The sequence below is a fragment of the Lycium barbarum genome, chromosome 2 (genome assembly GCF_019175385.1).
Source record: "Lycium barbarum isolate Lr01 chromosome 2, ASM1917538v2, whole genome shotgun sequence".
Taxonomy (NCBI): Eukaryota; Viridiplantae; Streptophyta; class Magnoliopsida; order Solanales; family Solanaceae; genus Lycium; species Lycium barbarum.
The window spans coordinates 117,871,803-117,883,738 of NC_083338.1; the positions used below are offsets into that span (position 1 = coordinate 117,871,803).

At 33.0% G+C, this 11,936-nt stretch overlaps 2 protein-coding genes across 2 annotated transcripts; one reads left to right on the plus strand and one right to left on the minus strand.

Annotated features, from left to right (window-relative positions):
• Positions 1–4,088: 4,088 nt before the first annotated feature.
• LOC132628797 (GDSL esterase/lipase 5-like) lies at positions 4,089–6,650 on the plus strand. The gene is made up of 5 exons (XM_060344563.1): positions 4,089–4,350; positions 4,440–4,561; positions 4,689–4,913; positions 5,570–5,834; positions 6,279–6,650. The coding sequence occupies exons 1-5, from the start codon at positions 4,089–4,091 to the stop codon at positions 6,512–6,514; spliced, it is 1,110 nt and encodes a 369-aa protein (XP_060200546.1). The 3' UTR covers positions 6,515–6,650.
• Positions 6,651–10,713: 4,063 nt separating this feature from the next.
• On the minus strand, positions 10,714–11,715 carry LOC132628799 (uncharacterized). Its single transcript, XM_060344564.1, has 2 exons — positions 11,100–11,715; positions 10,714–11,033 (listed from the first exon to the last, which is right to left on the minus strand). The coding sequence occupies exons 1-2, from the start codon at positions 11,713–11,715 to the stop codon at positions 10,714–10,716; spliced, it is 936 nt and encodes a 311-aa protein (XP_060200547.1).
• Between the last annotated feature and the right edge of the window lie 221 nt (positions 11,716–11,936).

Below are 11,936 nucleotides of genomic sequence, written 5' to 3' on the forward strand. Positions count from 1 at the left end.
ATCGATCACACATCGAATATTTTTCTTCGACTGGTAAGTTAGTTTTCTCCACATACAAAAGGTGTAATTTAGTTTTTTTTTCTTTTTCTTTTAGTAACTTTGTATTGTTATCAGTATTGAGTATTTTTCGTCTGTGATAAATAGAAGAACTTTTGTTTTTTGTTATATGCTAAATAAGACTTTAATTTTTTTAACCTCTCATATATGTTGGCAGTATCTACCATCACCATAATAATATTATGGTTTAGTTTCTTTCCTTGGTCTATTTTGAAGATTAAAAAAGAGAGGTAACTTTTTTTCATGCATTTGTTAATTAAGGAAAGACAGATCAAAATTATCATCTAATATTAAATATATTTAAGAATGAAAATATATAAATTATAAACAGACAATGAAAAAGTTACAAATTTTAGAAAAATATGTCCAACTCTCATGATTTTTTAAGCGTAGTAGGATAGAATATTGTGATTAAAAGCATGTAGTGGAGTATATCTTTAATTTCCAGGCAATTCTTACATTAGGAGATCAGTTTTTGTAATTATATTTCTCTATTCTTTTTACAAAGGAGATTGCATAAAATTAAGTTTTTATAACAAAATCACAGTAGAATTTTAAAAAATTATTATTTAAAAGTGAGTTGAATAGCAAGTCATTATTATAAATTAGTGCATAAATCTAAATAATGTTGAAGCACGTGCCATTTTACGTGAAAACAAAATAGTAAAACACCTATTACGAAAGTAAAAATATAATAGAATAAATATTTTTGAGTCAGGTACCCTTAGAAATAAAAAAGCAAAGTACTTTTGTAGTATATTTATGTTAGAAATGTTTTTATAAACTTTAAAGAATCACAAATATTTAACTTTATAGAAGTCCCAATATAAATGATAACTGGTTATTGATGCATATGAAAACTAAAACACTAAATTGTAGATATTGGTTGAAATAATAAATTATAAATTTTATATTAACATTTTTTTTTATTCATATGTTCAGTTCTAGGAATTTTAAAATAGTTCTTTCAGAATCCATCAACTAGAACTAATTTAATACTAAAAATTGTAGACTTTTGCTTTCATAAAAATATAATATCCGGATACATGGTTATGTAGCGGTTAGATTCATTTTATCGATACCGATTTATTTATTTCTAATATGTTGAAAATAATTCTTGTAGTATTTCTTATAGATTAAGAAAATAGGACAATTTGCATTTTGTGCATTTTACCCGTGAGGAAACAAATCCAGATTCTATCAGTTATCTGATTATTTGTGTATTTAAGAATAAATAGCTTTCCAAGAGAGATACATATATAAGTATTCAAAGGTTATCTGTTCTTGCTAAATTAAAAATCAAGCATAATAACCTATGAAATTAAAGTAATGAAATTATAAAGCTTGAACAAAGTTTAACATGATATATTGCCTGAGATGATTGAGGATCTTCCTTTATTGAGTTGGTTGTATATAAAAATAAACGATTATCATATCTTGTACTTACACTTTTATCTTTAACTTTTACCTATAACAAAAACACAACTTTTAATTATATTTATGTGACTTTTAACCAAAAATTATACCTATTGAGATGGGATACACACGCGACGCGTGTGCTGAGAAACTAGTATATATAAAAGGAGGAGAACGAAAATTACCTATACAAGTCCGCCTCTCCTTCTGCAAGTTGTTTTATATCAACAGAGCATGCACTGTTGTAGAGAAGGAATGGAGAGTACATATATATGCATATAAAATAAGTATTGAAAGATCATTGCTCCCAAGTTTAATGCAAAAAGTAAATGCAAGTGTAATTGTCATTTTTGGAAACGTTATCAAATAATCCCAAGTCTTACTATACGGGAGTCAGGAGTTATAGGGAGAGGAAAGATGAAAAAACATAAACATTCAATATGCATTAACCATCTAGTTTAATTGGAGAAGTAAAACTTAACGATACAGTCATGTTATTACTGCTAAGTGGGCTGAAACCTATATTTATTTTATGAGGCTTTAAAAATAAGTTAAATAACAATATTAGGAGAAAAAGACAGAAAAACAACAAAAAAGATAAATTGCAATGGTGACATATATATATATATATATATATTATAATAAGTATTTTTTAAGTATACTATATATTTTAATAAGTGTATACATAAAATGTCAGTTCGGTTTGACTTTGTTTAGTTAAAACCGAACAAAACTAATTATAATCGGTCTTTTATTTTTGCAATACCAAATTATATCAAACCAAATTATTAATAGTTTCTTTTTTTCGGTTTAACTCGATTTATCGAGTTGGTGCGGTTTATCGGTTTTCATTGAGCACCCCAAATTTTACAATAGACAGAGTTTCCCACTTTGTTGCCATTTCCCTCTACCCATTCTTGATTCTTCAATCCAAACAAAAAAATGCTTCTTAGATTACGATATTCTCGTACTATAAGCTATTTAAATTAATTTCCATGTAAGTTTGAGAATAGTGATCTACATTGATGAATGATCTACATTGATGAATTTATTAAATAAGGATTAAGTCAATGGTCATATAGGATTGGAATTGGATTAATTAGCTTTCGGTAGATTACGATATTCTAGTATTATAAGCTATTTATAATTAGTTTCCATGTAAGTTTGAGAATAGTGATCTATATTGTTGAATTTATTAAACAAGGATTAAGTCAATGGTCAACTTTCAATCTAACTTCAAAAGATTACATATGGAATTATATTCAAAATTTAGACATTTCTAACTACTAAAAAAAAAAGAGTCCACTTAACCATTTGCATACCCCTTAAGAAAATACTAATTCCTAGACAAAAATAGGTAATTTGACTAAACTATCCCTAATTAAATAGGCATTGAGATTTGATCATATAACACTTAATAGGGGCAAATATGGAAAAACAAGGTTAATTCTTTCTTGATTTGCTAAGTAGACTCTTTTTTTGATCCAAGAAAAAAAAGGCTAAGTGAACTCTTTTTTTGATCCGGAGGGAGTAACATTTAATAGAGGATCGGATTAAATTTCGGTACATCTAAACGTTCTGAATCAGTTTTTGATGTTAAATTTTAACTATAAATTATAACAATTTTTAGTATAAAAGAGAAGCCAAACAGCCGTTATTATCACAAACAATTATGATGGCTTGCAGTACTAAATTTTGACACCAGAGATCTGGGTTGTTGGTTGAGTTGTAAAGACTTACAAAGCTAGCGAATAGTCTTGAAAGTGGTAGCTATAATTAAGAAGAATTGTAGGGGAAAGGTACTAAGTTGTTAGATCCTTGGCTTATGGAGTTCTAACCTTAAAACTGCTTGAGTTTTAATGAAGATTTGAGGAAAAACCCATTGATGCGGGTCGTGATTTTTTACTCCCTTGAGACAGACGTTTTTCACGATAAAAATCCTTGTGATGTACATTCTGCACTTTACGTCTTTTTTAGACTGAAGAACCTGATTCTTCAATTCACTAAGGGAAACATAAACACGTGGGATACGTTTATATATATCACCACCGTTAGATTGTGAGCCTAAGATCGATGTGTGGAGTTTGACATACCCCTACCACATTATATATATAAATAAATAACTTGCAATAATTATAGAGGGACATGAAACCTTGCCTCTAATCTAATGATTTGACAAAACAATCTAAAAAGAAAGAGAATAGCCTATACAAGATTCTTTCTAGAAAAGATCTCATAATTATATTCCACTACAAATAGATTACAGGACTAAATTAGTGGAGCCTTATATTTGCTGAGTCAATGTACACAACATTTTGGAAAACACTGGAGTTGGACCAAATAAGCTGCTTGACATAAGCGACTCCGTAAATTAACGAAAAAAATCACTTAACCAAGTTTTACGTAAATATTGAAAGTTACTCCTTGTTCTCAATGCCTTAGCTAAGGATACATAGGTCGGGTTGGTTCGATTTTTCATTTACCAAACCAAATTAACTGTGCCAGGTTTTTGAATCTATATACCATTCAATAAAAGTCAGTTTTTTTCCGATTTTTTTCCATTTGCTTTGGGGGTTTTTGAAGCCAAAGAGCCGTTATTATCACAAACAATTATGATGGCTTTCAGTACTAACTTGTTTTATGTATGCTGTTTGTTTTTCTTTGCTTTTCTCTTCACCAATCCAATTAGATGTGTTGATGGAGAGGGACCTTTACCTGCCCTATTTGTGTTTGGTGATTCAATTTTAGATTCTGGAAATAATAATATCATCAATACTACTACTCAATTCCAAGCTAATTGGTTGCCTTATGGTGAAACGTTCTTCAAAGCTCCTACTGGTAGACCTTGTGATGGTCGTCTCATATCCGATTTTATTGGTAACGCGATATGTCACACTGATTTTTTTTAATTTATCTTTGTCTTGTATTTGTAAAGAATTAGCCTTTTTTTTTTTTTAAATTTGCAGCGGAATTTGCTAACTTGCCATTAATTCCGGCATATTTTGAAATTGGAACCGATAAATTTCTTCATGGGGTGAACTTTGCTTCCAGTGGCTCAGGTTGTTTAGTAGAAACCAATCGTGGTATTGTAAGTAACTTCTTATCTTTTCTTCTTAAAGAATCATTTTTTTCAATATTAAATAAACTATCTACCCTTTCATATTATATTCTGTTCTTTTTGGCACCTAAATCTAATTAACTAAAGTAATTTGCAGGTTATAGATCTTCAGACGCAGTTGACACATTTCAATGAAGTGGTTCAATTGTTGGAGAATAAGTTAGGAAAACAAAAGTCTCAACAACTCCTCACTGATGCTGTATACATGTTTAGCACTGGAAGTAATGATTATGCTTTCCCTTATCTTACCAATCCTAAGTTTCCATTTCCTAAGGAACAATTTTCACAGATGGTATTGGGTAATTTAACAGCTATTTTACAGGTAATGAGATTGTTATCTAGTATTATTATCAAGATTAAGTATTTGCGGAGTCATCTGCTTACTACTCTTCTTCCATTACAATTTAATTTTATGAACGTGTTTGACTAGACACAAAGTTTAAAATGTTAATTTCATTTATATTTGTATAGAAGATAACATTAAAATAGTGAATATGTAAGGAGTAGTTTAATTTAAAGTAAAAACATTAATCAATTATACCAAAGTTTAAATATTTAATTGTTGAATAAATTTGTATCCAAGTATGGAAGTATTGTAAGAAAATAATGTTAGTAATGAAATGATGCCAGACAATTTAATTTTTATTTCCTGAAATATAAAGTGGCATATACTTAAATTGAACATTTGGATTGGAGTTGTTTATTTCTTTCAAAAATTAATTGGAATCGCTTTTTTATATATTTATATTGTTTAGTTTTGTCATGTGAGACTAGGAACATATGTCCAGTGATGAACTTTTATACAAAGTTTTAAATTAGCAATCTACTCAGAGGTGAATCCAAAATTAAAAACTATTTAAAGAAGGAAGCGGTTTTATATATACATATTCTAATATCATTTTCTTTAACAGATTTTTGGTTCAAGATTTTCTATTTGATAAACTTTCATTAACATTCTCTGAATCAATATTGTAACAGAAAATTTACAATAAAGGAGGGAAAAAATTTACCATATTTACGTTGGCCCCTGAAGGTTGTTCCCCAGGTGGAAGGGCATTTAATGCTCAATTAGGAGGTAAAAGTGGTGACTGCATGCAAGAACTCAGTGCACTACTGGAGATGCATAGCAATGCTCTTCCCCAGAAGCTCACGCAACTACAACAGAATTTAACAGGATTTAACTATACATTGTTTGATCTTTACAAACTTTTTACCGAAAGAATTGATAACCCTTCCAAATATGGTAAGCTCTATTTTCTTTATATCCAAGTCATTGAATATTTATGTTTAGATTTCCAGTATGTTTTACACATTTTTTTGCGTAAAATATAAGCCTTGATTCTTAACTCGTTCTAGAAAAGAATGACACCATTACTATGCAAGCTAACTAATTTTTCTTTCTCTACTATTTGTTTGGACATTTTTTAAATAATGTATACTTTTACTAGCTACTATTAAAGTGTGATATACAAAAATATAATGCTTCTTCTTGTTTTGAATATAATACTTTTTATGTAGTAATTTCTAAGTATGTAAAGTTATCAAGTATGTCTATTTTAAGAATTCGATGATTAAATAAGTTTAACGTTAAAATTCACCTCATACTCTGAACTCGTCTAGTCTTTCCGGGATGGAGAGAGTATTTTCATATGAATCATAAGGTATTTGAAAATTTTCGTTTATGCAGGTTTTAATGTATCAACTGAAGCATGTTGTGGCACGGGTCCATTTAAAGGAATTAATAGCTGTGGAGGAAAAAGGCAGGTAAAAGAGTATGACTTATGTCAAAATGTGACAGATTATGTGTTCTTCGATGCCAGTCATCCAACAGAAGCAGCCAACAAGCAATTTGCTCAACTGTTATGGAATGGAACAACAGATTTCATTGCACCTCACAATCTAAAATCTTTTTTCCAACTTTAGTGTAACTCAACATTGGCATTAGGGTATATATACTTTCTTGTATTCTGAGTAAGATGTTTTTTCTTACTCCTACCTCCATCATTGTAAGTCTATATATACTCAATTAAATAGAAGGGCAGAATTCTGTTTATATATATATATGGACGAACTTCATTAACTTACATTGACTCTCTAGTTTCTAATTTGACGTATTGGTTGACTCTCTAGTTTTTGTGTTGAAGTATTGGGCTGACTCTTAAAACTGGAATTCTATTGGCCACCTCATAGTTTAAAAAGAGTAATTTTCAGAACTGAAGTGCTAACGTGCTCTACATGATTTATGATGATAAATGTATGACTAGCATTTTACTCTAGGCATCTCTTCTTTACTGAAGAGAATATTAGAAATGAAATACTTCAAGAAATTTCATCAATCAATTATTGTCACACCCCTTTTCGAACTCCCCGCTAATAAGTGTTTATTTTAAAAAAGGTTAAAGAGTTTTTCTCAGAAGTGACTATACTTTGGAAAAGGATTTATTATATTAATGGAGTCATCAATTGGAATTAATTTTCGGTGTTTCAAGTCACCAAATACACTTAGAAATTTATGTTCTAAACAACAAAAACCATCTTATGTATATGAAAAAACAATAATGAATAATCTAGGCATCAAATAGCATTTACCTCAAAATGCAGTTCTTACGTGAACATGATCCAGAGAAATTAGGAAATACAAATACATCATCACTATGCAAACCCACTGATATCATATCTTTCACAAGCAACAAATCTTATGGGTTTTTTTAATAGGTCTACTACCAAAATGTTATGGGTTTTGTTAATAGGTCTACTACCAAGTGATGCATAGAGATGTACGTCATGTTCACTTCTCTATATAACTATGTCTCTGATACAAATCACACTTTTTTTTTATAAAATTCCCAGGTTGAGTCCTGGTAGTTGCATATTATTATTGGAAACTGGGGGGGACTAGACCTTACCCCTAATATACAACAGCTGATTGTAGCCAATCAACACAAAAAAGGGAAGCTGGGATCAACATCTTATGCATTCCCTGTGATCAGATTGATCTTTATAAGGCTAGCTAACAAAAAAATTGGCTTTGTCATACCTTAATCTCACACTGGGCAGTTGTCTTTTGTCCAAAATGAACATCCCAACAGCTCCTCTAGGCAGTTGATTTTCCTCTTGAATAGTCATAGGCTCAACCAAAGTAGTAGCAAGCTTTGCAAAATAGTCCGCTACTCTATTAGCTTCTCTATAGCAGTGGTTGATGGTCACTTGTTTGCCTTTAATGAATGTCAAAGTATCCTCAATAATAGGCTTCAACTTGAGGTTGCTGGCATTGTTTTTCAGCAGCAGATTTGTTACAAGCATTGAGTCTAGTTCTAGGATGCATTTGTTGATATTTCTTTCTTTTATCCACCGTCCAGCATACTTTGCAGCCATGGCCTCAGCCACGTTATGACTACTGCATTGTATTTGGACAGCGAAAGCAAAGAGAAGCTCACCATTTTGATCCCGAGCCACACCTCCAATCCCTGCTTTTCCAGACTGCTCTATGTAACTTCCATCCGTATTAATTTTGATCCATCCTTCATATGGCAAGGTCCACTTCACTATTTTGCAGATGGTTCTTGGTCTTAGTTGCTCAATCTTTGTACATATAAAAGGCCATCTCCAGTCCATCTTGTAGCTCAGGAATGCTTTGTCCATAGCCGCTTTCATATTCCAAAGTACGTTCTGCTCAATTCCTCTAGTGTAGATATTAGTATAATTACCATATCTGCATTTGGACCTTGCCTTCCACATTTCCCAGCAAACAAAGATTGGAGTCACTTGGATAATCATCTTGTGAATTGCATTTTTGGTCTCGATTTGCCACCATTCTTGAAGGAAAATTTTTCCTGGCTTTCTTCGGTATCGGATACCCAAAGGATGTCCAAAGAAGGTCCACAGCCTCTGAGCTATCTCACCATCAAAGAAGAAATGTTGGATTGTTTCTAGAGCTGGTATTGCACAACATAGGCAGTTAGTCGGCATATTTTCTACAAACCTGCACACAAAGTTGTTAGCAAAAGGCAGTCTATTTTTAATCATTCTCCAAGACAGAAATGAAATTTTAAAAGGGATATTTTTATGCCAAACTCTACTGATAAGCTGATCCATCGGGTTGTGGTCTCTAATTTCATTCCACGCTTCTTTGTTCGCGAAATTTCCATTTGAAGTAGTCTTTCACGTGAGGTAATCTTCTTTGTTAGGATCCCCTATGTTGATACTTATAATAAGCTGGCAAATCCAGTTGGGCAAAATGTTAAGAAGGCTTTCTATATCCTAGGTTTGGTCCCATATAAACTCCTTCACTTGAGTCCTGGATGAATGCACATAATCTGGACAGTATTTGGCAATATTACCAATGCTTGTCCAGTTGTCCCACCAAAAACTACTTCCACCATTTTGAATATTCCAGATCATGTTCGGTTCTGCTTTGATTCTGCTCTTGGTTAAAGAATTCCAAATATGGGAGTTACCAGAAGCCCATCTTTTACTGACAGGGTGAGCTCTAATACAATATTTGGCTTTCATGAATTTAGCCCATAAGGAATCTTGACTTCTGAATCTCCACCAATTCTTTAAATTCAGAGTATCACAAATGTCCTTCATCTTTCTAACCCCTATTCCCCCTTCCTCCTTAGGAGAGCATAGATTTTCCCTGGAGCTCCAGTGGTAATTATTTTTACCGTTTGAAGAGCCCCAAAAAAATTGCACAAAATGCTTTTCCATCAGGTAGATAACACCTTTAGGGGGGGTGAGAGCAGTGAGGGTATAAACGGGTAAAGACTGCAGGACATGCTTAATGAGAACAATTTTAGCCCCAAATGATAACATCTTGCTTTGCCAACCGTTGAGCCTTTTGATGATCTTGGAAAGGAGCTTTTCAAAATATTCCCCTTTTTTGGCTCCCAAATATATTGGGCATCCCAAATATTCAAAGGGGAATTGCTTATCCATGAATCCAGTAGCATCCCTGATTTTATTGATCCTAGAAGGGCCAGTTCCAGGGGCTGTCAGAAAAAAACACTTGTTGCAGTTCATTTTTTGCCCCGAGCTCTTTTCATACCGGTGAATCTGTTTCATAATAATTTTGATAGACTTGGTATTACCACTGGAGAAGATAACAATGTCATCTGCATAAGATAAATGGTTTATTAGTGGCCCTGTGTCTGACATGGAAAAAGGTAAAAAAAGCTCATTTTGATTGAGATTATTAAGAAGTCTAGCCAAAACTTCAGCACCAATAATAAAAAGAGAGGGTGCAAGAGGATCTCCCTGTTTAAGTCCTTGAGAGGAGGTGAAGAAGCCATTTCTTGTGCCATTGATGATGATAGAATACCATATCCCGAATAGTACTCCCATCATCATGTTGGTTACCTCTTCAGAGAACCTCAACTTGTGAAGAACAACTATTAAGAAGGTCCATGACATCCTGTCATAGGCTTTAGCCATGTCTAACTTGAGAACCACATTGCCACCTTTATTCTTGCATTTGATATTTTGAACAATTTCTTGAGCCAGTTGAATGTTTTCTGTAATAAGTCTTCCTTTTAGAAAACCACTTTGGTTTTCAGAAATCATAAGAGGGAGCAAAGGATTCAGCCTTCTAGCAATAATCTTGGTAACAATTTTGCTAGAAAAGTTACTGAGGCTAATTGGCCTGAAGTCAGCAAAGTTAGAAGGGCATTCTACTTTTGGGATTAATGCAAGAAGAGTATGTGAAAAGAATTTAGTCAGTTTTATGTGAAATGAATTTAGTCAGTTTTCCTCCAAGAAAGAAAAACTGAACAAATTCTACCACATCATCCTTAATTATATCCCAGCAGCATTGGTAGAACTTTCCTGAATAACCATCAGGGCCAGCAGCACTGTCAGCACTCATGTTAAAAACAACCTGTTTGATCTCATCTTCTTAAGGGCAACTAATCATAAAATTATTGTCATCTTCACTGATGCATTTAGGGATGCACTCTAGAATATCGGGGTCTAGATTGGCCTGTTGGAGATTGAAAGCCTGCTGAAAGTGTTTGATAGCCACTTTAGCAATCTTCTCATCTCCAGAGACCCATCTGCCCCTATTATTCATTATTCTCGTCAGATTGAGTCTTCTTCTTTTGTCCCTAATGACCGAATGAAAATACTTAGTGTTGCTCCTCCTCAAACCACCTCACTTGCGATTTCTGCTTAAGAATGCTATCCTGCTTGTTCAACCAATAGATATACTCGGCATGCCCTTTGTTAAGGTCTTCTCTACTATCATCTGTTCTCAACTCCATATCCTTGTCTTCCAGAAATTGCATCCTGTCTTCCCACATTTCAGTGTTTTCATGTACATCACATATTCCTTCCCTTGACCACTTAGAGAGTTTTTTTCCCAATCTTTTAAGTTTCTGTTGCAATTTCCACATGGGGTTGCCTTGAATATGTAACCTCCAATCCGAAGTAACTATCTCCCTGAAGTCTTCATGAGATGTCTAGAAATTTAGAAACTTGAAGTATTTTATGCCACTGCCTTGATCATTTTTACTTTTGAAAAGCAAAGGCCTATGATCAGATCCAACCCTTGGAAGGTGTTTCACCGTGTTGGAATTGTATTTTTGGGCCCATTGGTCGTTCACAAAAACTCTGTCTAACCTCTTCCATATCCTCAAGCTTGGGGTCCAATTATTACACCATGTGTAATTAGAGCCAATATAACCAATATCCATCATTCCACACGAGTCCATGCATTCAAAAAAGTCATAACTTTCGGCATTTCTATGAGGTAATCCTCCAATCTTTTCTTCAGGATGGAGGATTACATTAAAATCCCCACCTATGCACCAAGGTTGATTAATAATCCTGTTGAGATTTTCCAGGCTACTCCATAAATCCATTCTTTCCGAAGCAGTACACTTAGCATATACGGCAGTTACAAACAATTCCTGACAATTATGATTTTTTTGAACTTTTAAAGTCATTTGCTGGACATGATTATGAATAACACTAACATCACATCCATCTCTCCAAAAACACCATATTTTGCCATTGATGTTGGAGATGCAGTGGTTGAAACCCAAGAATCTTTTGTAACCCTCAATTTTATTACTGTTTACCAATGGTTCTGAAATAGCAACCATATCAGTCTTGTGTTTATTGACCATTCTCTTGAGTCTATGAATGGCCTTTCTTGATCGAACTCCTCTAATGTTCTAGATGATTGCACTGATTATTGGAAGCTTAAAGTTTGAATTTTTTGTTCTTTCCCCCTCTGCCCGAGGGTGAAGATTTCTGCTTGTTTGATTTGCTACTTTTGTTGTTCTTCTTGTTTTTGTTTTTGTCCCCTTTATTTGGAGACATGTCACTTTCTTGCTGCTGGTGGGTT